At 38.6% G+C, this 27,463-nt stretch overlaps 1 protein-coding gene across 3 annotated transcripts in view; it reads left to right on the top strand.

Annotated features, from left to right (window-relative positions):
• Positions 1 to 27,161, top strand: part of cuedc1b (CUE domain containing 1b) — a 33,216-nt gene extending 6,055 nt beyond the window's left edge. For 2 of the 3 annotated variants that reach the window (XM_006799294.3, XM_087841670.1), the window contains exons 2-11: positions 258 to 922; positions 1,833 to 1,960; positions 4,418 to 4,544; positions 10,278 to 10,536; positions 13,397 to 13,462; positions 13,675 to 13,752; positions 14,230 to 14,323; positions 17,488 to 17,546; positions 18,561 to 18,630; positions 21,836 to 27,161. In XM_006799294.3, the coding sequence (XP_006799357.1) occupies positions 611 to 922; positions 1,833 to 1,960; positions 4,418 to 4,544; positions 10,278 to 10,536; positions 13,397 to 13,462; positions 13,675 to 13,752; positions 14,230 to 14,323; positions 17,488 to 17,546; positions 18,561 to 18,630; position 21,836 (1,194 nt within the window). In that variant the 5' untranslated portion in view covers positions 258 to 610 and the 3' untranslated portion in view covers positions 21,837 to 27,161. The remainder of the gene's footprint in view (positions 1 to 257; positions 923 to 1,832; positions 1,961 to 4,417; positions 4,545 to 10,277; positions 10,537 to 13,396; positions 13,463 to 13,674; positions 13,753 to 14,229; positions 14,324 to 17,487; positions 17,547 to 18,560; positions 18,631 to 21,835) is intronic. The other variant, XM_087841673.1, reaches the window with a different exon arrangement.
• The last annotated feature ends 302 nt before the right edge of the window (positions 27,162 to 27,463 follow it).

The raw sequence follows: 27,463 nt of genomic DNA, 5'->3' as shown, positions 1-27,463 counted from the left end.
ACAGCTGCTTTTTAAAAATGCATTATGTACGAGAACCTAGGAGTAGTAACTTTGTTAACACCCTTACAAAATCACCTTACAACCCGGAGGGGTCCCCAGGGATGCTGGATATTTCCTGAGATGCAGCATATGGACATTAGTAATACAATACAGCTTTATTTCCTTCTAACTGATTGAGCTAACTTTAAATTTATTAAAAACTGTCAAATACTTATTACCACCTCTTTCTAAGATGATCCTGTCTGCTCTCTCTGCAGGTGGCGGCTGTCATGTAGTTCGGCCTTTTACTTCATGGATTTTGAGTCTTGAGGATTTTGAACATTTAGTTTTTGTCACTATTTGTCTAAGTTCCTAGACATTCTATTATACACTTAATCATGTGTAATGCAGTCCAATAATGAATAGAACTTTATTTTGAAGAATTTAACTAGGTTGGGAAAATTCTTGTTTTTCTAAACTCCAATCAAAATGCAATTTGTGTTAGAATGAGAGACTGACCGAGGAAGTAGTAAAAGCAAGTAAAACCAAAGGGGCCAAAGTGCTTGTGCTGGTAACAGAAGAGCCACCCTGTCAGTAGGTTGGCAGCGCCTGAGGTAGCCAGGGCGTGAGGATGACTAGCTTGTTTAAACGCAGTAGCAGCAATGGAGGCTCCAGAAGCAGCGGAAATGGAGGTGGGGGTGGCAGTGGACAGGGGCAGCTTAACAATAGCAGGCCAAGCCGACAGGTCAGACGCCTGGAGTTCAACCAGGCCATGGAGGACTTCAAGACCATGTTCCCCTCTATGGACTATGAGGTGATAGAGTGTGTGCTGCGATCTAACAATGGAGCTGTGGATGCTACCATCGACCAGCTGCTGCAAATGAGCATTGACGGACAAGGCTCAGATGACAGCTCAGACTCGGATGACAGCATCCCACCAGAGGTCAGTGGAAAGGGTCCAAGGGTACAAACACCAATACCTGCTGAGCTTGACTGGCTGTCAGTGCTGGCACTGTAAACCAAAGCATCCCCTGCATTTAAATGCACATTAGGGTTCTGGTGATGACCAGGCTTTTACAGTGTTCATGTTTGGATTTGCACATGTCTTGCATTCAGAAACGTGAGCAAGAAATGTGACGTTTTGAGAAACATGTGCATGCAATGTATATAATGCAAAAGCACAATATTATGATGTTTGAACTTTCTTTGATGGTACAGAGCATAGTGGCTCAAATCACATGATAATGGCAAGGCAACAGATGGTAAAATGCATCTAGGAATAAAGTAATAACCAGGTTTAAAGTTCAAGTGTTTAAGTTCCATGTGAAGGGATTAAAGGTTACAAAAATCAACGTATGGGAAGTTTAAAAACCAGGTTGCTATCTAACAGGATTCCTGTAAAAGCAGTCGCTGAAAATTTCAAGATGGCTCTGAAAAAAGAATGAATACATGTGATGAGATTTCTCAATCACATGTATTCATGTGATTTTTAGAAGTTCTGTTGATACAAAATTGTATTTGTTTTATTTATTTATTTTTAAAGAGAATCTGTTCTATAATTGGCTTACAGCTAAAGACTGGAACTGCAGAAATGTCCATTTTTTTGACAAGTTGTTGTATCGAATCAGATGTTCTTGTCTAGGATGTGGTCATATGCATGAAGGCACCATGACAAGTATAACAATAAAACGATGCTGGTCAGTCTTTTTACTGAAAAGAGCATAGCTACTCAGTTCAAGATCAAGAACTTTTGCAGTAACTTGAAGTTTATTTAGCTGGAAAAAATGGAAATCTAGCTTAAGGCAGCTTAAATCAATCAAAGCACCTAATCAAACAAAACTTGTGTTTTCTAGATATTGGAGCGAACTCTGGAGCCTGACAGCTCAGATGAGGAGGCACCTCCAGTTTACTCTCCACCAACATATGACATGCACATTTATGATAGAAAATACCTAGAAGCCCCACCAACACTATCTCCACGGTAAGTAACAAAGACTTAGGTGCTATGTTTTACATAATTGTTCTGTTAATTTTTTAAATAAAATATCTCTGTAACCTGCTGAAGCCTCGGGCATTGCTTTTGTAAATAAAATATATCAAGAACATTTCTTCAAATTTGGCTCAAATGTCTCTTGGACTCAAAGATAAATTGTCTTTTTTTCTAGGTCAAAAGTCAAGGTCACAGTGACTCATCAACATGAGTCCATATTTCAAGAATTCAGATTCTAGTTATAACAAAAAAGTGAAGTGATAACATTTTCCCAGGTTAATGGTCAGTTTCACTGTAATATCACAATGCAGACACATTTTTCAGAGTGGACATGGGTCCCTAAAATATCTCAAAATATCTTAAGTATTAAAGCATTTAATTGTCTGGGTGGGTGTTTCAGTCGTTGCAGTCACTTCAGTGTTGCTATTTTCACAATTTCACATATTTAGAGCAAACGATGCCTCTGCGCTGTGTATTCGAGGTGTTTTAGATTAAGAACAAACAGCTTCCATATATGTATATATGGTCATGTTATTTGCTAATAAAATGTTTTAAAACCAATGAAATCCTTCTAATTTTTATTGACTGTATAATAGAAACGTAAAAAATGATCTAAATAAGTGGCAAAGAAACAAATAAACATTGTACGTCTACCAAAACGTGGCCACAGTTGTAGTTGTGTTCATCCAAAGCGGGGCCTTTACAGTGTTTTTATGCTCGCTGCATGCCTCTTGTCGTGGCTGTCATACACCGATTTTGACGTTTGGCACGCTGGTCGGTTGAGCACACACTGTGGCCGAGTAGGGGTTTTTTGTTTGTTTTTTTTTGTCCTTCCCCAAGGGCAAAGTCTTCCAGGTTTGACTTCCCCTTCCTGTCTCAGCAACTATTTCACAGTGTTGTCTGAGTGGTGCCACCTATCATTCAGGAGAATGCTGCAGTCCCTTCCTGTGCCTTAACAGCGGGCATACCGGAGTGACTTTGTGATGATCATGTGGTGGCGAGTGAAGCAACCAACCAGAGATTATACTGGTGACCTTAGTTGTGCTTTTGTCCTTCAGCAAACTGTGGAGGGTTGTAAAGTACAAAGGCTTTGTTCAAGGACAAAGGACATGGTCTACGTAGGCTGAGTCCTTTGAAGGAACCAACCCCTGAATTTGCAGTGTGTAAACACAAACGGCCCAGCACAGCTGTTGTGTGGTTTTCCTTTTGTGTTTTTGATCTTTTGATGTTTTGTTTTTCCCCTTATTGTTGTTTCCTTTTGATACCTTATTTTTTCTTCCAGGCCTACATTTCAGACAACCAGCAGTTGACCAACACATACCGTCCACATAAGGAGATGCATTCTTTTAATTTTTAAATTTTTTTTTATTTATTTATTTTTTGGAGGACTGCACATGCCTATGTACGTCAATCTGGGTAGCAGAATAACTACGCAAACTGACACAAAAGCAGTGCCATCCCCCATAAGAGTCCTTTCCTTTCAGAGAGTGTATCCCCTGAGGAGGGTCTTTAGTGGGGTAAAAGTATCTTCCTTTTCGTGTAGACCCTGGTCCATGCAATTGATGAAGAAGTTTTCTCTGACGCTTTGTGCCGCCAAGAAAAGTTACTGCAATGTGAAACTTTGTAACTATTATTGACTTTATGCATTGCTTTAAGTGGCCATTTAAAAAAAAAGAAAAGAAAAGAAAATCAGCATAGGTGTTTCCCCAGTTACCACTATATGTGAAGGACAGTGTCACAGGGAATTCGTAGAACCTTTTTGTTGTGAGGTGAATGTCCTGCTGGGCTGGGGCCTTTCTGTGTGGAGTTTGGTCTGGTTTTTCTGACTTCCTCTCACAGTCCAAACAGACACATGTTAGGCTAATTGTCGATTAGACAAGTAGTTCAATAGTAAAACTATAAAAGCACCATGCAAATGCCAGTGTGGGTCCGATCCTGTGCTGCTCCTTTAACATCTGTATCAGCAGCTATGATAATTCATCCAAAGATTATTTACTGCAGTACAATGATGCAGAGATATGTAAATAGTTATGGGGTGACGACAGACAATACCATACAGCCCAGCACCTTTTGTGACTTGAACAAAAAGCAGCATAAGATTGTATGTTATATGCAAACACTGACAATGCTTTAAAGACCTAAACCAAGCAAAGAGTTGGCATGTCTTAAAATCGAATTAGCCTGTTTTAATTGTTTGACAGTATTATAGATTGTGTCTAGGCCACATTTGCAAACACTCACCAGGCATTTTCTCATTCATAACATCATTTTCCTGTTGAGATATATGGGGAAAAATAGATGTTTCTTGTCTCTAGCACTCCGTAGTTATTATTGTGAGAGCACCATATAAAGGATTTAAATAATTAATAATAGTTTCAGATAGAGACAACTTGAAAATGCAACTGGTAGATTTACTAATCTGTCCTGTTACTCCGTGGACTCTCCTAGATCTAAAGCCCAGCCTCCTTCAGCTCACCAGCAGGTCAGAAGCTACCGTAACTGGAACCCTCCATTGCTCGGAAATCTCCCTGATGATTTTCTACGGATTCTTCCACAGCAGTTAGACAACATTAAGGTAAAAATGGGATTGTTTTTTCCCCAAGTGTTCACGAGATGGCTCCTTTTTTTTTTCTTACTGTTAAATACTGTTAATACCATTAATGTCTTTTTCTTATGTTGGCCTTGTTTGGTTTTTTTTTGTTTGCTTGCTTTGTGATACTGTAATATGTATGTAGTTAAACAAACAAAAACGAAATAAACCTATCAGAGACAGAGAAAAGCCTTACGGAGTGGCTGAATTAACAATCTGGGACATGCTTAAAAAGAAGAATTGCATTTGTTGGTTAAGAAAACACCTTGATAACATATCCAAGTCAAGAACGTTGTCACACAAACGCACTCTTTATTAGGACGCAAGCTATAAAATTCCAGGATCTGGTGAAGTTTAAAACAGTGCAAATAATATATAAGGCAAAGAAAGGGATGCTCCCAATCGAAATAAGTAAATGGTTCTTAGAAAGAGAAGGGAGGTATAATTTTAGAGGGAAGTGGAATTTAAAATTACAGAGAGTAAGAACAACATTGAAAAGGATGTCTATTTCAATAGTGGGAGTTAAATTCTGGAATGAGTTAGAAGAAGAAATAAAGGTCAGTAGTGATATAAACCAGTTTAAAATAAAACTCAAAAAAGAAATTTTAAATAAGTATAAGAATGAAGAAAATGCAATTAACCCAAGACAGCAGTCAAACTGATGTTTATTTTCTTCTGCAAATTAGCAAATCGAAATATAGTTTAGTTGAACATGAGAAAATATTTTTTTTGTGATGTTATGTTCTAAGTTGAAGGCGTTGTATACGTTTTTGTTGTTCAAATTTAGATGATGAGGATGTAAACCTGAGGGGGCTAAATAAGTATATACTTCTGCCTACTCCTATTCAAACAACTGCATGGAATGATTTTATGAAACGTTGGTGAATGTATATGTTTGAAATAAAAAAGAACTGAACTGAACTGAAGGAGGTAGAGTGTCAGCCTTCACTGACAGAAGATTGTGTTCTGACAGCCACATCAGAAATGTTTGGCTAAGTTAATTATGTTAATTATATTACTGGGGGCAAGGAGGAGAACATCTTTGTGTAATTCAATGAAATTCAATTTTATTTATACAGCGCCAAATCACAACAACACTTCCCTCAATGCACTTTATATTGTAAAGTAGACCCTACAATAATACATACAGAGAAAAACCAAAGAATCATATGACCCCCCTGTGAGCAAGCACTTTGGCGACAGTGGGAAGGAAAAACTCAATTTTAACAGGAAGAAATTTCCAGCAACGGATGTATCCCCAGATATGTTATTTAAATATAGACGTTTGGTATCCACAAAAATGTCAGAATCTCAGCTAAAAGCGTACAATACCATTTAAACAACCACCAAACAGCAAACAATTAAAGAGCAGGTAAATCCACAAAACGATGTAAACACAAATCGCTGATCGTTCACCCGACATGCTGTCGGGTACTGAAATCCAACCTCTCACAGATTCTGAAACTGCAGGTTTCGTTGTCACATTTTCATCACAGAAAAGTTTGTTTTTCACTTTGTTTTTTGTGATATTCTTTTTATTTCTTTTGTTGATGCAAAGACAACTTTAAAAGCATCACAAACATTAAAAAAAAAAACCAAGCCAAACGGAAACAGTGAAAACTGTAGTGGCTTACTTGAAAAGTAGTTACCCTGGTACAAACAATAGTTATAAGGAGGGTGTGTGGGTGGAGACCATTTTGACCAGATTCTATAAATGTATGTTATGACCCAAAATTGCGATCTTTTCAATTATGTAAATTTCTTGCACAATAGCAACCCTTTCTTCAATGGTAGGTGCTTAAACTTTCAGCCATTTTCTTGTAATGGCAATAAATTTTGTAGTACATCACCCATATCCATAGTAGTGCATTTAAAAGGAATCTTAACACCAAAAACATTCTCTATGTTAATTTGGATTTCTTTCCAGTAACCTCTAATGATTCCCAGAAAATATGACCATGAGGGCCTCCTCTAGTCCCACAACGTCTCCAGTTGACATCTCCACTGCCCAGATGTCTTTTCTGAATGGGTGTGAAGAAAAATCTCAGTGTTCTTCCAATAGAACTCTCACCATGTATTTGTGAAAGTCCAATGAAGCTGCCATACGGTTTCCCAGGTTTCTGCTGGAGCCTCAGTTCAGCCTCGCACTTCTTCCTTAATATAGTCCATATTTCCTTGTTGAGACAACTTCCATTATAAAGTCTGGAAATCACTTTAAAACAATGTGCTGGTTTCATTAATGACAGGAAAGCCACCAAAAATCCCACATTATAACCACTCAGGGTATTTTTAAAAAAAATTTTGGTTGAAGTAATGTCTGACTTGTAGGAATTTGTAAAAGTCAACTTATTCTAAACCGTACTAATTTTAAATCTTTAAAACTCTTGAATGACTCCTTGTGGAGAAATGATTTACAGCATGTGAGGCACCTGAGGGTCCAATTTTTAAATCTGTCATCACTTTTGTTCAGTACAAAGTCAGAATCGCACCATCTCAACGTTTTGGATGGATCCTCTAGTTTAGAAGTGCTAATTACACCTTTCAAGGTGTTAAACTGGCAGTCCTGATAGGGGGTTTTCTGAAACCGTCAACTCATCCTTAAATTTTACTATCAGCTAGGAGGGCAATAACAGGGAACACCTTTCACAGTAATAACGAGTTACAATAGTCCATCCTAGAGGTAATAAATGCATGAACTAGTTTTTCTTTGTTACTCTCAGACAGGATATGTCTCATTTTTTGAGACATTGTGCAAATAGAAGAAAGCAGTCTTACATATTTGTTTAATGTGTGCATTGAACAATATATCCTCCGCAATTCCTCAAAGTGTTACTGGAGGCCAAGGTAATGCCATCCAGAGTAAGCTTCTAGCTAGATGCCAGATTTCTAAGATTTTTAGGGCCAAAGTACAATAACTTTAGCTTTATCTAAATTTAGAAGCAGGACCAATTAGAAGTGGCACAGTGGTTAGCACTGTTGCCTCATAGCAAGAAGGTCCTGAGTTGAATTCCACAATCAGGCCGTGGTCTTTTTGTGTGAATTTTGCATGTGTTTGTGTGGGTTCTCTCTAGGTAATCCGGAGGCCACTCCCACTAATTCGTTAATTGGAAACTCTAAATTGCCCAGAGATGTGAATGCAGGTGTAAGTGTGAATGGTTGTATATGTGTTAGCTCTGCAACAGACTGGCAACCTGTCCACGGTATACTTTGCCTCTCACCCTAAGACATCTGCGATAGGGTCCAGGCGCAGCTTTCCCAGCGACCCTGAAAAGGATAAGCGGAAGAGATGTCTTTACATCTGTATGACATTCCCACAGTTTAACTATCTGGCTATCTGGCTTCACGGATAGATAAAGTTGGGTGTTATCTGCATAGCAGTGAGAATGTATGCATACATTGCTATACCTAAGGGAAGCATGTATAATATAAACAGAATTGGTCCTAGCACTGAACCCTGTGTGTCAAGAGGACTCTCCATTTAAATGAACAAATTGGAGTCTGTTAGGTAAATGATTCAAACCATTGCAGCGCAGTACCTGTAATACCTACAGCATGTTCTAATCGCTGTAATAAAATATCATGGTCAACAGTATCAAATGCTTCTGGCTACACTGAGGTCTAGCACGACAAGCACAGAGATGAGTCCACTGTCAGAGGCCATAAGAGCATCACTTGTAACCTTCACTAAAGCTGTTTCTGTACTTTGATGAGCTCTGAAACCTGACTGAAACTCTTCAAATAAACGATTTCTCTGCAGATGATCAGTTTACAATAGAGTTTACAATAAGTCTTTCAAAAAAATGTTCAGATAAAAGGAAAGGCAGCTAGGTCAAGTGATGGCTTTTGAGGAAGTAATTACTGAATAAATTGGAGAAAAACAGTCTAAATAAATATTTGTGGTACACAATGTTAAGTCTGTGAGATTATGAATAATTTTTTTCTCTTAATGGTTAAAATTTATTTTGTGAAGAAGTTCATGAAGTCATTACTAGGCAACATTAAACAAATGGTTGGCTCAACAGAGCTCTGACTTTTTGTCAGCCTGGCTACAGTGCTGAAGAGAAACCTGGGGTTGTTCTTATTTTCTTCAATCAGTGCTGAATAGTGGGATGTTCTAGCTTTATGGAAGCCTTTTTATAGAGCAGCACCAAACTAGCTACAGATTTTTCAAGAGTGCAGAGCTGGAACTCCACTTTAGTAATCCTGGCCTCTGAAGTTGTAAATGGGCTATGTTTATTACAAGTATCGTTATTACTCAAGGAGGCTGAGGAGTAACTAAAATCTGACCGAGCAGGAAAGTGCAGGAGGGACTATGACCTGCGAGATAAAGCTTGCTGACACTGGGCATGACATTTCATTCCAGAATGGCTTGATAGTCTGGAGATTTAATTGTACACTGCATAGATTCAAGGCACCCTGTGTCACATGCAGCAAAGCATCCCCAGAACATGTCCATGCCTCCTCTGTTTTTCGCTGTAGGTTCAATGTTTTTTTTTTCTTTGCTTCATTTCTACCCCTCGACTGTTAAAGGCTGCTGGGGTATTATCGTCACCCCACGGGGCAGTGTGGACACTCAAGTTTGTAAATGAAATAACTTGAGAACAAAGTGATGTAAGAGCTTCAAATTGACACCATTGGTGTGTCAAGTGTGTGACGAGAACTTTCAAAAATTGATAGTATTGAACAAGTTTGAATCTCAGTGACTTTGGTCTCAAAGTCAGAGTAAACTTTCTGAAATTCTTGTGACTATGAAGCTTGTCCCAGGCTATCGCACAGCTAACACGGAGAGACAGACGACCATTCACACTCAAATTCACACTTTTAGAATTTAAAATAATAATAATAAAATTATAATTTTATTTCATTTTTTTCTGTGACCACTGAACTTTTTTTTTCTTTAGTGGAAAATGATCAACAGTTTTGTTCACATCTGTGTACCCTGATTAAAAATTAGACCCCCCCCCCCAAACAGCTGCTCTGTTTTTTACGTGAATTAGTGTGTTGTTTATTTAGTATTTATCCTCCCCATTGTCTTTTACCGCCTCATCCTCACTTGATTTATAGACCTGCATTTAACACACAGGCACAACATTTTTTCCATCAATTTTTCTTCACATCTACCTCTTAGTTTATTCTACAATACATTTGTAACAGGGTCTTTCTGTGTGGAGTTTGCATGTTCTCCTCATGTTTGCGTGGGTTCCCTCTGGGTACTCCGGCTTCCTCCCACCGTCCAAAGACATGCACTTTGTGGGGATAGGTTAATTGAGAAATCTAAATTGCCCGTAGGTGTGAATGCGGGAGTGAATGTGAGTGCGAATGGTCGTCTGTCCCTGTGTGTTGGCCCTGCGACAGACTGGCGACCTGTCCGGGGTGTACCCCGCCTCTCGCCCTATGACAGCTGGGATAGGCTCCAGCGCCCCCCGCAACCCTGAAAAGGATAAGCGGAAGCAAATGAATGGATGGATGGACATTTGTGGCCAGTGCTGGTACAAAATTTGTTTTTCATGCACTTTTCTGCTTCAGTTATTATTTTGATTACTTTTTTACATGGTTCTATGATGTAATGACGAACAGTCACAGGGATTTCATAAAGGGTTTTTTTGTTTTGTTTTGGTCTTTTTTGCATTTTTGGCATTGGTGCCACTGGTTTAGACAAAATAATAGTAATCCTGAGTACTAGATTGATACATACATTAATCCTTTTTTTTTTCTCAGCAGAGCTCTCAGAACAGTCTGTCTCAGCTGTCACCGTCCTCCTCGTCAGTTTCTTCATTAGGTCAGTGGACAGTGCAGTCTGGTTCTGGGTCTGCTGCTGGAACCACTGGGGGTCCTGGTTTAACAACAGCAGCTACAGAGCAAGACAAGAAACTGAAACAGTATCTGGAAGATGAGCGTATCGCGCTGTTCCTGCAGAACGAAGAGTTTATGAGAGAGCTACAACGCAACCACGAGTTTCTCATTGCCTTAGAAAAAGGTATTCCTGCTCACAGTATACACAGAAAAATTCTGCCATTAATGTCAACATGAGCCTGTGAGTTGCACTGCCTCGTCTTATATCTTACCTGATGTATTGGAATTTAAAAAATACTTAATAAGATACTGTTAATACTGAAGAGCTGTCAAGTCCTTTTACAGTGTTGTGCATCTAGCCCAGGGGTGTTGAACTCCAGGCCTCGAGGGCCGGTGTCCTACAGGTTTCAGATCTCACCCTGGGTCAACACACCTGAATCAAATGATCAGTTCATTACCAGGCTTCTGGAGAACTTCAAGACATGTTGGGGAGGTCATTTAGCCATTTAAATCAGCTGTGTTGGATCAAGGACACACATAAAACCTGCAGGACACCGGCCCTCGAGGCCTGGAGTTTGACACCTGTGATCTAGCCCATCACACTACCACAACCATGTCATATTGCTAATATGACTTATTTATTTCATTAAGTGCAGTGTTAGTTTTACGCCAGATGTAATCGGATGTAATCTTCCATAAAGTTCAATGTTTGTCTTGTTAGCCACAGAATTTTTTCCCAAAATCGTTACGTAAATTTTTTGCCAATTCTGAGATAAGCCTTTTGCCTCTTTTCCACTAGCACCTACTCGGCTTGACTTGACTGTACTTTGCTCTACTTGGTTTTGGATGATCCACCTGAATGTGGATGGGTTTGTTGGACCAAGGCAGAATGAAAGTTCTTTGTTGTATGTGACACAAACAACAAAACAAGACGTTGAGGTGATGGTATAGCTGCTGCTAAACTGATGGTAAACGTTTGCACCTCTTCACTGGACTTCCAGTGTGATGGTTTAACGAGACAGACGTGTGAAGTAACTGTTTATTGATGGACTTAATCCACTAAAAACGTAATCATTGACGATTTTTCTAGAGTTAAACCCACGATTGAGTGGGGAAGGAATCACAGGAGGCTGACAAAACACAAATATGCCTAAAATAGAAGATAAAAACAACTCACCGGCAAGAGCTAGCAATGTCTTGCTCGACTGGAAGCTAGATACTACCTACGTAATGGAAAACCCTAAGAACAGAAAGTCAAGTCCAGCTAAGTAGGTGATGGTGGGAAAGAGGCTTTTTGCGTTCTTTTTGGTCAGCAGTGGATTTTGCCTTGGAACTCTTACATGGACAGAGTTTTTACCTGGTCTCTTTCTTAGTGCTGAATTATGAGCAGTCAACTTAGTTAAGTTCAGTGAAAGTAAGGATTGAATTCCTTTAGTGTATTTTCTTTTCTTTTCTTTTTTTTGTGACCTCCTGGATGAACCGTTGATGCTCTTTTGGAATAGCATTGGTAGACCTTCCACTACTAGGAAGGTTCACCACTGTTCCAGGTTATATCCATTTGTGGGTAATGGCTCTCACTGTGTTTTGCTGGAGTGCCAATGCTTGGTAAAGATTTGCAACCCTTCCCAGACTAGTAGATATCACTTATGTTTTTTTCTCATCTATTCTTAAGTTTCTTTAGATTATATTATGTGCTGTGTTGCCTGCATAGCCTATTTCACTTTGTCAGACAGGTTCTTGGTAAGTTAGGCCTAGCGAAATTGAACTCAACTTTCCAAAAAGGTGGTTAATGACAGTTAATTTATCATTTAAATTACTTTTTCACACAGGGCAAGGTAGTTTTTTTCCCCTTAATGAATAAAAACATAATTTAAGTTCACATTTTGTAGTCAATCCAGTTACCTTTGTCTAATACTAAATAGTGACGTGGGCGAGTAGTTGACTTGCTGACTAATCATGGCTAGTCGGTACCAGACTAGTTGTCTAATCTAATTGTTAAAATTTTAATTGATGCCCAATGCCTGTAAATTATTGTCATAAATGTTATGCAACCATCTGCCACCAGATAGCACATTGTTTTTGAGAAATGTAATAAATCTGTGAATCTAGGCCTTATCTTTTTGTATTAGAGCATGGAGGAAATTAGCTTTCTCTGAAAGGTGGATGGCTTATCCCTTTAGCAACAGGGTAGGGAGCTCAGAGTAGAGCAGCTACTCCTCCACATCCACTCCTCCACAGACTCCTGGGTAAGGTGTCCCGACTGTGAATGTCCTACCAGGAGGAGACCCCGGTGTAGACCCGTAACACACTAGGGAGATTACATGTATTTGCTGGCGTGCAGAATAATCTATGTATATTTATTCGTAGATTACCATTCTTTTTCTATTATATAACAGAAAATTACTGACTGCAGGATTTTGTGAAAGCACACATTGTGTTTTGCTGAGGACCACTGAATGTAAACATAACTGTTTAAAGAAAACTGCACAGTGCAGAAAACTGTTTATTTTTTCTTGTTTTATTTTGCTTTGTTATTGCCAAGGTCTGCTTTTATGCTTAAGTATTATGCTTGGTTTTTTTTTATTACTTTGGTTAAAGTAATAAAATTTAAACGTTTGCTCTCATACAACACAGTATTAACAAAAAAGCTAAAGCTACCAAGTCTAGAGAATGCTGGAACCAAAATCTGAAAAAGAAGAACTCTCAAACACATCTGCATATGCTTGGCAGTCACCGCAAAACAAGAAATCTGTGTTCATTAAACAAAACAAAACCTATTTTGGGGTGGCTCGCATTCATGAAAAGTCAACTTCTTAGTGATAGTTCACTATAAGTAGTGGGATATATCTCTGTACGTTTATTGTGAAAGATTTGCACAAGAAGTTGCTGCATTTACTCTACAATGTGCCAGAGCTCTAACAGTTTGCCTTTCCCTGCAGAAACTGAGATTAAGAATTTAAATTTGGGTCATATTACTTTCATGCTAGAGCTCGTCACATCTGGGCAACACACATTAGTGGTCATAACATCTGCTCTCTTTTTAGATCGCTTGAAGTATGAGTCAAAGAAATCAAAGTCCAATCATTCAACTAGCTTGGAGAATTCCACAGGTAGATATCACTCATCAAGATTTCTCTGCTAAGCTACTTTGAGCTCTGTCTAAATTGTACAGAGTACTGGTTTATGTGTTTGTGCATTCACTGTGTTAGCTGCATCAATCATTTGCACTCAATATATCACACTGTGCATATTTACGTTTGATATATTTGATCTTCAGATGCATAAGTGTACTGTGTGGTAGTGCTTCTGTGTATGTGTGCAGGAGACCAGTACTCTGGAGCTTCCATGGAGGCCATCTCAGATGATGCGTTCAGAGACAAACTCAAACACATGGGCAAATGTAAGTCTGCTGATTTACAGTAGTATTATTGTTTCACAATACCTACCTAGCAGGATGGCTGCTGTGTTTGCTTCGGATTACTCCTCACCCCCCACCCGACCCCGTGGCTTGTTACGTGTTCCATAATGTTGTGCTGTGGACATTTATGTGCTTTTTTGTGCAGAGGAGTTTTTTTGTTTCCTGTTCTCATGCTGTCCTCCCAGGAGCCCAGCATGAGCAGAGGTCTCTATTTTTCCTCTTGTACTTTCCCATTGTAGTGTATACTTCAGTGTTTTTCTGTAACGCTACCGATCTCCGACCTGTATCCCCATGTGATGTCTGTGTTGTGTGTGTGTGTGGGGGGGGGGGGGGGGGGGGGGTCCTATTTCACTGCAGGGCAACCTGCACGTGGCGAATGAAGCCTTGATTGATCGATTGGTATTTATAGTCATTTTGTCGTTTGATTAATGGAGCAGGAAGTTGTTTTTTCACCTTCAGCAACAAGAAAGAAGCTGTTTGAAATTGCCAGAACATTTTCAGAAAAGACAAAGAGAAGAAAGTCAAAAAGGAGGACACTCCTGAAGCATCATTCGTATCCTTTATGGAAATGTGGTCAGGCTGAGATTCTTGTATTTTTAAAAAGGTTCCATTTCATGTTGTGAGGCAGTACAGTAGCTAAAACAACACATTAAATCAAAACCACTTTCAAAAATGTTATGATAATGGTTAGACTTCTAGTACACTACACACAGAAGATTTTTTTTACTGTTGATAGTACTTGTTTTAATGTACAGCTGTTTCTTTTCACTGCTGTTAAGTGCTAATCGGTGACTCAACTCCTGGGTCCTCCGGTCTGCATGTAGAAATACCTTGGGAAAGATACTAAACACTAAGTTGCTCCTTTAGTTGTTTGTGTGTATGAGACAAAGCACTTAAAGGCATAGAATGAAAGTCTTTTGTAATGAGACATAAAAAGCAATACAAGTATTTTGAGTGCTCAGAAAAGCACTATACAAGTAGCATTCCACAATGGAGTACATTATGAAGAAAGAGTAAGAAGAAAAATTTAACTGAGTAGTATGTAAATAAGTAATTAGTTAAAATTGCAGAACGTTCTTGTCTTGTTCTTGTACTTAATTTGATAAGTGTTTGATTTCGTAAGTCACTAACATTAAACTTTGTGTGTTGGTAGTGTTGTTTGATCATACAACAATATTTGGATACTTGCTAACCCCCTTGAGTGTCTTTTAGTACAGCTGAAGGGTAAAACACCATCAACTTGACACTCTAACTATGTTCAGTTTAAACCAGTGTTTAAACTGAACATAGTGAATTGATATACATCTGAACTTCTGATCACAGGTGACATGAAAGGTCTAAAATTTGGCATTTTAAGCATGGTGAAACATGGTGGACAATTTTAGGCATAAGTGTGTTCAGTTGATGCAATAGAGTTGTAGGAGGCTGAGGCTGTGAGGGGAGGGCTCCAGCAAGACACTGATGACACTTCCTTTGGGGTTCGCTCACACTTTCTTTTATTCCACACTTTTGCGGCCATACTTCCCAGTTGCCAGCCAGCTCACAGCGAGTTTCCAACTGCAGAAACCAGCTTGGCTCAGCTGTCTTCCTTCATCTTCTCTCTTCCACAGCATGTCTTTTATCCTGTCTTCCTTCTCTCACCCCAACCGGTCGCAGCAGATGGCCGCCCCTCCCTGAGCCTGGTTCTGCCGGAGGTTTCTTCCTGTTAAAAGGGAGTTTTTCCTTCCCACTGTCGCCAAAGTGCTTGCTCATAGGGGGTCATATGATTGTTGGGTTTTTCTCTGTATCTATGAAGCGCCTTGAGGCGACATTTGTTGTGATTTGGCGCTATATAAATAAAATTGAATTGAATTGAATTGAATTGAATTGAACCCAGCAAGCAACTGTTGAAGAAATGGGGAATGGCTGATTAGACAAAAACTGACATCTGTGTGCAAAACAAAGTGATATCTGCGTGCACTCTGGTGAAATGGCCCCATGAGGGTGGGTTTGATCTAACAGACTGGTCCATCTTTGAACAGCAGGACCTGGTGACCTTCACTTAGTCTGTCCTTTTCTACATTAAAGAAAGTGTAGAGAATGCGACAGTGACCTAAACTGTTTGCATTTTTCCTAATCGAAAATCTTGGATGACAAATGAAGTACAGGCTCTGGTCAGAATTCGTAACTCAGGCTGAGGGACAGCACTACCAGAGCCAACCTGAGGAGGGGCATCGAACTGGCCAAGGAGGGCCTATAGGAGAGTGTGGAGGCCGTCTTACTGATAACATCTCCTACCAGGTGTGGAGAGGAATCCAAGCCCTCACCAAATACAAAGGCCAGAGCCCCCCCAACAGGAGCCTCAAAATTGCAGAGGAGCTCAGGCAGGCATCCTCACCAGATTGTTCAACCTTTCCCTGATTCATGCCACTGTTCCCACCTGTCTGAAGGCCTCCACCATCATTTCCATCCACAAAAAGCCTGGTATAGACCATCTCAAAAATGACAGACCCATAGCCCTCATGTCTGTAGTCATAAAGTGTTTCGAGCAGATAGTGTCTCCACCCTTTTGCCTACAGAGCAAATCAGTCCACGGACAATGCCATCAATATCAACCTTCACAGAGCACTGAGCCATCTGGAGAGCATGAAGAGCTACATCAGGATAATCTTTGTGGACTACAGCTCGGTGTTCAACACTATAATCCCAGACATCCTCAGCACCAAACTGGTCCACCACCACATCCCACTTGCTTTGTGTTATTCAGAGGTTATTCAGATGTTGTATGAAAGTACGAGGTAGTTTAGTGCAGGCTAAACAGTTAGTTTGCAGTAGTGTGGTAATATTTAAAGCAATGCACTATGTTGGACTGTTGTAGGCATCTGTGTTGTTCATGGTCACTGTAACAGGCATTTTAAATTTAAACTGATGATTAATTCAGTGAATTTGACCTTTATACTAGATTTATGCTGTCTAGAGTTTGGAAATCAATCATGATAGCTCATGTAACACATGCTTGTATCTTGCTGAATTCAGTTGAAACCAAAAAGAACAATAAAACTTAGAGCAGCACAGGTTAGATGACCACAGGCTGTATACAAAATAATCTGCTGGAGCACACAACAGAAATCACTGTGAATGATTTCTAAGTTACTCCTCGCTGCACCACTACAATTGATCTTAGGTTTCTCACTCCTGCTGAATCCCACTTTAGCCCATGAGTATACTCACTTAATAGGACAGGCATTTGTTAAATTTTGTTTGTTTTTTCTAAGCTTTTTTCCCATAATGTTTGTATTCCAATAATATCATTTTATTGGTATATTAACATGACATAAGGTTCTGTTAGCTGTCCTCAGTAATAGCTGGTAGATATGTCCTTCAATAAGCTACTTTTTAAATTGCATTTTTACTGTATTTTGGATAATTTCAGAGGCTGTACTTTTTATCAGTACTTTTACAAAACCATCTACTGAAGTGACAGATGTGCAGTTTTGCCACCTCTGGTGGACCAGTGTTATTCATAAGGTGCTAAGCACCATATTCATATTCTGAGAAAAGCAGTTCCATAGTCTGTGCCATTGTTACCGAGGTTTTTGGTTCTCATATTATTGCTAGCCATGCATAAGCTTCCATAATTGCATTTATTTCTCCATGTTTGTGAGTCCATGAACTCTGAGAGATTGATCTGGCTTGCAAGGTCTGAGTTTTGTGGCTCTTAACTAAACTCCTTTCCAGATTGGGCACAGCCAACTCTACAGCCAATCTTCTTGATGATGTAGAAGGACACCACTGTGGTAAGAAATCATATGAACGATACAATTCTAATGGGTTTCATGCTATAATGTAAAGGAGTGTTTCCTGACTGATCTAGCTTAAAGGTCAGACCTCAGAGAGAGAGTAATGGTTAAAGCATAAAGCACCCTAACAGTGATTCTGTGTTTTCAATCCTTGCATTAAAACACAAAGATAAGTAACTGAGCCACATTTTAGTTTTAAAGAATTAGTCCTAACCAACTTTGTGGTGGGCATAGTTCCAGTTCGGAAATTCAGAAGAGGACTGGTACAGAAGTTAAGCAATGTAATATTTTGGCATATTTGGGTTTGGCGGCAAAATGTGTTTTAGCCAGTTTCAAAAAAGGTTTTAAAAACCTAAATAACTTTCTGACAGGAAACTGAACTTCTGACCACATTAGACATAATTTGTCTTCTTTTCCAAACCCAGCTGTGGTTGGATACTTGCATAAAGGTCACAAAGGAACCAAACTACTCCTTTAATGTGAAAAAGCAAATCTGACACAGGACCTGATGCAACTTGTCCTTCGGTACGACCATAATGTGTGGTTCAAATGAAAAACATGTACAGGAGGTAGTCAAGAGAAGGACACAGGAGTATCTTCAGCTGTCTGTAAAACACAGTACAGGCTTTGTCATTGTATTGATTGATTGATTAATGCAGTAAAAGTACTGTCATATTTGGATCCACCATGAAATACCACCTGAAAAGGATATGATTAGCAGCAGCTTGATTTTTCAGCATGAAATGAAAAATGAGTAGCCAATTTTGTTTTGCCTTTGTTTGGGAACACTGTTGTCCGTCTTACCCTAACCCTACCTAAAATTTGGACTGGTAACTCAGGAGGTAGAGCAGGTCTTCTACTAATCACAGGTTATATATTCTTGGGTAATATACTAGCCTTGAGTTGCTCTTCAGTGCATCCATCGAAGTATAAATGTGTGAGAATGTTAGAGCACTTTTTAAGTTTTTTAGGTGCGCATGTAACTGTTCATTTACTTTTGTGTGTGTCCAGAGGAAGATGGCCAGCCTAGAAGAGCAAACACTCAGGAAGAAACTGAAAAACGCAGTGAAACAATATCATGGTAAGATAATCTTTTGTTATTTTTACAGTTCTTAAATGAGTCTATGTATAGTGGCCACTTTATAGATCCTGCATCATGATTAGGGCTGGGCATCGATTTCAATTTCTATAACTGATTTGATCCAGATTTGATTCAATTTTGACTCCGACAGTCATAAATATTCTAAAAAAATATGGATATGTAGAGATAAATGATCAGAATTATATCTATGTATAAAAAACCAAAGCTGATAATGTGATACGGTAGTAACTGAGGATAAAACACAGAAAAATATAAAGGAGATTTTGCTGGCCTCGCTTATTATGGCAGATAAATATTCTGCAATAAATCAAAATCTGAAGAAAACCATAAATCAACATATTTATGGTTTTCTTCATTAACTGCTGCTGCTGAAGTGAAGTGAAGTTTTATTGGAGACATAGCTAAGCATGTTGCAATTTGGCATAACTTGTAAACGTTTACATTTCTTCGGTATTAAACAGCAGAAAAAAACAAACAAAAGCAAAACAGTGGCTGACGGCACTGAACACAACAGTAGACTGGTGCGTAATAAGCAAGCGAATAATACAGAAACAGAGAATTTTTTTTATAGTAAACTGTTCTTGAAACACACTGAGAGAGAGCTGTGCACGAAGCGCGATCTTATCATGATGGAAGCAGAGCAGCAAAAGTAAGAGGGAATTAATGACGATGTTTATCAAACATGAAGCGTAGTTTTGATCTTCTTTTGCTGCTGATTCAGTGAATTTTGGTTGGAGAGTGAGGAAACCTGCAGCTTCATGTGAGATGTCAGCTTTCAGCACCCGACGGCAATTCTGCATACATGCCGCCGAGTGTGTTTAGATCTTTGTGCCGAAACCTTTTACTTGCTTTCACGTGCTGTTTTAGCTCTTTGGCGGTTGTGCAAGTAGTTTTGTGAGCTTTAAACTGAGATTTTTAGCGTTTCTGGCATTTATATTTAAAAATCGATTCAGGATTTAATGAATCGATATCGCATTATTCAAACTAAAAAAAAATTGAATCGGGTAAATCTTTTTTTTTTGGTTTTGTGTTTTTTAACCCACACCTAATCATGATGGAGAAGATGTTCTGTGACCACGTTTCCAGTTGCATGGGGACAAATAAGTGTCATCTGCAGTGGTATCTGCATCCAACTGTCCTGAAAGGTGGGACCTCTGTCCAAAATGACACATGCACAACTGCTTCTTCTCATCCATAATGGGAAACATCAGCACCTTCACAGGAGCATTCAGTCTTTACAAGGACTGCCAAGGATAGAGGTGGATAAAAAAAAAAGATGCTTCTTCGAGAGGAATACTGTTACGGACTCTCAAGATCAAGGGTAATGTGCAGAGGAGTGGGAGAGAACTACGTGATGGTGGTGCAGGACATATGTGGGGAGGTGTGCAATAGGAGTGACATATGGGTTAAAGGTAGGGGTGGTATGTGATGATATTATGATCGGTAGTGGGAGTAAGAAGCAGATGGAAGAGTTCCTGGTAAAATGGAGGTATATACTGGAGAGACTGAATTAAATTAAATACTTCAGATCAACCATGTAAAGTGTCATAGTATGGGCTCAAACTGTGGTCATAAATATTTTGTACTTGTAAATCAGGATTTGTATGTGTAAAAAAACAAAATTGTGTGCTTAAAATAAGATTTGTGTGTGGACTTACGTGTGAAACTCTGCAAGTTACAAGTACGAATTTTGACCCTACTTTTCTTCCTTTCATCTGATTGGCCAATGTTATGTCAATCACAAATTTAACTATCCAATCAGAGAACAGGTGGGTGCTTTATGGAGCTTCAGGTCCTTGAAGGGAATAAATGCCCTTTTACATGCCAGCCCAGCGTTTTCCTTCATCACCACGAAAAAAAACAATCTGTGGTCGTCCCAGTTTGGTGATTTTTGTGTCACAGGTTTACGTGCTTAATACAGGGACCTCCAGTGCCTTTTCAACAGCGCTGTGGACCGCGGGGGTGGGGGTGCATTGTTTTGGAAATGACAGTCTTCACTAGTGGGGATAGTTACAAAGCTTTCTTCGTGAGCATACATGTTTTTATTGAACATTTGAAGAACTAGCAACAAAAACAAACTCTTGTAGAGGACATAAAGTTAGAGATAGAAACGACAAGGAGCAGGTGCATCTAGTACAGGTAGAGCTGCTGCAAAAACCCACAGAGCTCAGCAGCCAGCGCAACAAATTCTGGATCCTTGGCTTTTAGTTAGCAGTTAGCATTAGCAGGACATCCTGCGTGCGATGTGAAAGGACCTTTATGCTGCGCACTTTGACTCACAGCAATGGTCCCGGGTCAGCCCTAACTTTGTGTTAAACTAATCCTAAAGTAATAATGGTGTTTCTAACCACTGATATACCACAACTTTATCCTTTCAACAGCTGCTGAAAGTTAGGGGACCTAGCTTTTATTGGATATTTATATAGAGATCCTCCAGCTTCAAACTGTATTACCCTTCAAGGACCTGCAGTTCAAAAAAGCGCCCCTCCGACAGCCAAACCCATCTGTTCTCTGATTGGATAGTTAAATTTGTGATTGACATGACATTGACTAATCAGATGAAAGGAAGAAAAATAGGGTCAAAATTCGTACTTGTAGCTTGAAACTTGAGTGCGAGAGTTTCACAGGCATTTTTTGGCTAAGTCCACACACAAATCTTTTTTACGCACACACAAATTTTTTTTACACATACAAATCTTTTTTATACACACACAAATTCTTTTTACACATACAAATCCTGATTTACAAATACAAAATATTTATGACCACAATTTGAGCCCATATCATAGAGTCCAAAAGAGGGGTGAAGAGAAGGGTAGGCATAAGCATCAGAGGTGACTTGTAACAAAAGGATAGCAGTGCAGAGAAAGGGTCCTGCTATGGTGTATGTTTCTGAAATGTTGACATGAACAAAAAGGAGGCTGGGCGGGAGGTGGCAGAGCTGAAAACATTTTAATATTTTCATTGGGAGTGATGAGAAATTAGAGAATGATTATATCAAAGAAACCGCTCAGGTTGATTGGAGACATAGAGCGATGATAGAAATATTGGATAAAAGATATTGAATGTGATCTTCTGTGATCACTTGGACTTTTTTAAAGCTTCTTTTTAAAAAAGAAGGGAAAAAAGGCACAGATTTTGTTTTGGTATAAAATCATAATCATCTAGACTCTTTGCTTTTCAGATCCTCCCGTGCTGCTCCATATCGGTTTCCAAGGTGACTACAGCATCACCCATGGGCAGTGGTTTTCTAGCTCGTGTTGTTCCTACTTGCTCCTGTCCAAATCATCTGAAGAGTTAAGACACCCCTGCCCACCCCTGAAAGAGGAATCAGACTGTTCCCAGCCACTGGGCAAAAACTTTGTAAATGCATAATCTCTGTGTTCTAACATTTTATTGATATATCATTTTGAACATAAAGGAACACACGTTATTCCTTACAGTATTTGTTGATGACTTCTTTTAATCCACTGTGGAGGAATACTAGCATAGTGAAGCTCTTTCCATACAAACCCTTCTCCAGTCCTGTACTACAGCATACTAGGCATTTCAAATCCAAAGTGTGAACATGCATCTTTATATACACTAAACCATGTAGGGCTTTTTTTTACCTCGTTTTCTCAAGCATTGTAATATTTAGCTTTATGTAATTGAATTTTTTTGGTGTACAAATATTGTGGTTGTCTGTGGCTGCCTAAATGTCAAAATGTCACCATGGACAAAATAACCATTAGGCTGTGTTTTTAAAGAATGGTGTTCTGGGAAATAAGGGTGTTGCAGGGTATGGAGCAGTTTACTGTTTTTTGTTTTTTGTTTGTTTGGCAAGGTGAAATTTTTCAGTTTGCGTTGTTGTCTATTTCAGTAGTACTGTAGGCACTGTGCTGTTCGAACATTAACCCAGGGTGACCAACTAGAAGCTGTCAAGCCAGGGAAAACATCAGCATCTTATTAGGCTTCATAAGGTTAACTGGTACACAAAGTCCTTCACATACATTATTGTCTAACCCAGTCTGAATGGAAATTTTTGAGCTTTTAGGCTATGGCCATTTAAAGGTGAAATGACAGGAATGACTAAATTTGAATAAAGTCTTCACAGTCACCCCTCCCCATTGAGTTTGGGCCTTGAGTTTGGCATTTGTCATTGTTGCCATCTTGTTTTATTTTATTTTTAATACATGATCGAAACCCAACAGTGGAGATGGGAAGTTATCAGCTAATACTACCTAGTTTAGTTGGCGAGGTACGTCCATTATTTACTTTGATGTCAATTGGGATAGCAATTATTGCTAGTGAAAATAACAAGATGTACTCAAAGGAAAAACTGAACAAGACATTTTTGTAAAACTTGTAATTTGTGTATAGCAGCAAATGACTGACTGCCTGGAAGGTAGGACCAACAACCAATATGTTGAAATGTTGTTAAGTTGATGAAGGTTCTCATCTTGTTCACGGCTTCACCTTGGTAGCTTGAACCCGACGCACATTCCACCCTTATCGTGTGAAGCCTGTTACTGGTAGGTGACAGAAGAGTCCGGTCCTAATTAGGTGCCAGGTTTCCAAAAATCTTCATGCAGATCATTTTTTGTCTTTATTTCCTGAAGGAAAGCATATTTACAAGTGATGGTTCTATAAACAATGAGATGGTTGTGGGTTTGTGAAATCTGGTGGCTGAACAAAATGACAACAGAAAATAATGTTTGTGGGATTTTCATCTTCATCTTTCTACTGTTTTTATTTGCACGTGTAGCTGTGAACCTATTGTGGATTGTTAATTGTAATGTTGGGAAGAACAAAAGAAATCAAACAATATGTAACTGCTTTAATTTAACAAATGGGTTTAGCAAAAGTATTGCAACCAGTTTGATGACCAGGTGATGCCTGTTCTCATATTATTGCATGATAAAGTAATCCGATAAAAGATTTAGATATGATTCCAAGGGTTGAACTTATATTTGGCATCTTTTCCCCTGAATTCTCAATATGAGGTCCGGAGATCTTGATGCACAGGAAGCAGGCCATATCAGAGATGTGGTACATTCCTAAAAAAGCAGGAATGCACTGGCCATGCTCACTGGCCACAGAAGACAACTAAAGTGGATGCTTGTTGTGTACACTTTCCTTGATTTAGAAAAACACAACATCTAGCCATCTGCCTATGATTGTCATTCTCTGCAATCAAGAGATTACTTCACGATTGTGAATAGAGGTTTACAACAAGATCCAAATACTGGTTACACTCAAGAACAGGGAGTTCAAAATTGAAAAAGCCAGAAAACCTCTAGGGGAGCCCGATCAGTTCTGGGGGGAAAAAAGAATCCTTTCCTTTGGAAGATGAAATCAAGATGAACTTGTACTAGAACGATGGAAAAAGGAAATTGAGAAGGTGACTGCAGTGAATGCTGATAAAAACAGTATAATGAATTCTGAAGTGTGTGGCTATGATGTCTTCTCAGATTCAAACAAATACTGCAAAATTGATTGAATAATACATTTAGCCAACTTGGTCACATATTCTCAACTTGACATAGCATGCTTTTTACCCCTAAACGGTAAAAGGTATTGTCATCACCCCGCCGGGCAGGAAGGTAGGTGGGCCTTGAAGTTTGTGAATGCAATATAGGTGCTTCAAGTTGATACCCTTGGTACATCTTCTAAAAATCTCGGACAAATTTTAATCTCAATGACGTCGACCTCAAGGTTAAAGGTCAAGATTTCTGACAGTATTACAAAGCAATAACATGAGAAAGAAGTCACCTAGGGTTCTCAAATCGATGCCATAGATGCATCTAACAAAAATCTCAGCTGACTTTGAGAAACCATAAAACTTCCAAGGAAGTAATTGCAGCATTTAGTGATGTCTGTAGATTCTAGACTTGGGGTTGTCATGTGCTGCAAAGGTCATCTAATTTTTGAAAACACATTTAAGGTTATGTTAGCTTCTTTAATTATTTATGAGATTCTGTAAATTTGGGACTGTATATAAACTTTGCTGTGATAAGTAGACAGTCAATGCGGTAATTCTCTTAATCCTCTTAACTTGTTTGAGTTTAAAGTCCCATACCTATGGACCTACTTGTATGAGTAAACTAACAGTACAAGGCAAGTAAATTGCAGCTTGATAAATAAACCATTCTGGATTTGTCTGCTCTACTGGATTATTTGATGATGAGTAAACTTTACTTGTCAGTGATGTCAAATACGTAATTTCTCAAAGGACCATTGCAGTGTTAAATGCATGTTCTGGCCAATTACTTTAGCAAAGGTTCATTTTGAAGTTTGGTTTGTCAGTGTCTCATCAATATTAACCTCACTAGTTTTGTCTTTTTCAAGAAACTACCTGATGTGTCACAAGTAGCAGATAGATAAAGATTGGCTAGTAAATCTAGTGCAGCATTTGGCCTCTAAAATTGTAGATTTTGGTTTGTTTTGTTTGTTTTTTAAAAGAAAACAAAAACTCAAGAATTCATGGTGCCTTACAGGAAGTTTTCAGACCATATTGAACATAACTTAACATGGATGTAACAGAAGAATTTAAGTTATGGATGTCTGTCTACACATCACAGCATACAGAACCTGTGGTAATCCTTTCCATGGTCACTGATGTCAATGTTCCTGGTGAAAGAAATGCTAGAAAAAATGTTGATATTATGTCAGTGTTGATTTTAATGTTTGTTTGTTTGTTTGTTTTTTGCACCAGGGCAAAACACAAAAACAAAAACAGCTTTAACAGAAAGAAACATGCCAAACACTGTGCTGGTCCTTTAAGAGATGAGGCTATGTTGTTGAGTAGTAAAGTCAGCAATTTAAAGTATCGATGTTAGGACATATGGTGTATTTTCAAGGGACAAATTCCAGATGAGTCAGGTGAAGTGTTAGATGAGGTTTTATGTAGTCTTTGTTTTGTTTCTCATGTAGATTATGTTACTGTAAAATGCAGGTCAAACTGTCAAATTTGAATATTTGACAGTTTGATTCTGAAACTTGGTTTCCATGTCGGACCTAGAAGAATAAACAAAAGCTTTAATCAGTTTTGTAAAGAGGCAGGAAGCCTGAATGGGCTTTTTGTTTGACCTTTCACCCACTTCCTAAAAACACGTAGGAAATGCATTCAAAATCCTGTTGGCTGATTAAATGTAGCATAATGTGCACAACAGGAATAGTAACAGCAGCATAATGTCCTACAGGGTAGTTGAAGGCAATGCTTGTCTGATTTATATAGGATGGTTGGTTGTTGTTTAAGGATACTTCTCCTCAGGGAAGTCTAACACTAGATATCTTAAACAGAAGCACAAAAATCTGTTATTTCACCGAAGCAACAATGGATTGCCCATTTGAAACAGAGACCAGAAATACTTTTCTTTTTTATTTGAACTTTATGAAACAGCCATTTAGCAATAGCAAATCAGGTTTTCTGATTTCAGACTTTTTTCTGTAATGTTTGTAATGCTATACTCAATAATTAGTCTTCCAAAACACTGAATCCAAAGGATATATATGTTTTTGTTTATTTTTTGTTTTTAGAACCAAACAAACATAAACATCCCATAAAAAACCTTATATTTACTACGTACAATATAATTACAGTTGTAACTGAATTATGTTATAGTTAACTAATTTAAAGCAACATTTTTCACTTTAATGTTGGATGTTGAAAATGGTTCAAAATTTGCAGATCAAATCTAAATGTTTTATTATTTTAGTGTATATTAACAACATTAGTGTTCCATTAAAATAAGGCAGATACAAGGACATTTTCTAACATGTATTTTTGTGGAATATACTAACTAGTAGACTAAGAGCTGAGAAATCCTTTTTACATACCTACATGTTCAGCTGCATCAGTCATATTAGATAGCCAGAAAAAAAAAACTTTGATACTGGTGAGTTGTTTACAGTGCATATGGGCTTATGAACGCACCTGTAAGACTATACAGAGAGAGCAAGAAACATACAACATGTTGAACACTTTTAAGTAGGTAAAATTTACTGGGTCCCATGTTCTTTAAAATGCGAAACAGAAAACTCTGTCTATTGTTTGATTTCAAATTCTTTTGTTTTTGCACAAACACCACACCCTCGTGCTTGTAAGAATCCATTTGGATCTTATATTAGCCAGTCTTGAAACTGCCAACTTGCTAGTACAACGTCCATGTGAAGTGGATTGTGCCATTGTGTGAATACTGTAGGTAATATTCTAGTGCAATCATTGCTAGAGTATCTCCAGCAGGGTAAAAGCAGGTTATTTACAAATGCATACTAAATGTATACATGTATATGCCCATGTGTATATATGAGAAAGGACAACTGTGGAGAACATCCCAAACTAATTCTGCTCTCTGAAATTTATGTGTGAATACAGCTACAACTAGTAACTTTACAATTTGGCTCAATTGCTTGAAGAAGGTGGGAATTAGAGAATTTGTTTCTTCCTCATTTTGTGATGGTTATGTAATTTTTTTCTACCCTGATTTGTCTGTAAACTGTATTTGTGAATACATTAACACAACCAATAAAGATTTTTTTTCTATAAAGTAACATTTTGTGTTGCCAGTATACTTTAGGTCATCGCTATCCTGAAAGACGAACTAATACCCCATTTTCAAGTCTAACCAGTTTCTCAGAGGACTCGTGTTTGTAACATTCATCTTTCCGTCATTCTGGCCACTCACCACATCACTGACAGTGTTGGGAAGGTTACTTTTAAAATGTATTCCATTACAGAATACAGAATACATGCCCCAAAATGTATTCTGTAACGTATTCCGTTACGTTACTCAATGAGAGTAACGTATTCTGAATACTTCGGATTACT

The sequence above is a fragment of the Neolamprologus brichardi genome, chromosome 1, assembly GCF_056152115.1.
Source record: "Neolamprologus brichardi isolate AB-2024 chromosome 1, ASM5615211v1, whole genome shotgun sequence".
NCBI lineage: Eukaryota > Metazoa > Chordata > Actinopteri > Cichliformes > Cichlidae > Neolamprologus > Neolamprologus brichardi.
The sequence above is the reverse complement of the archived record's forward strand: the minus strand, read 5'-3'. Positions and strand labels throughout refer to the sequence as shown.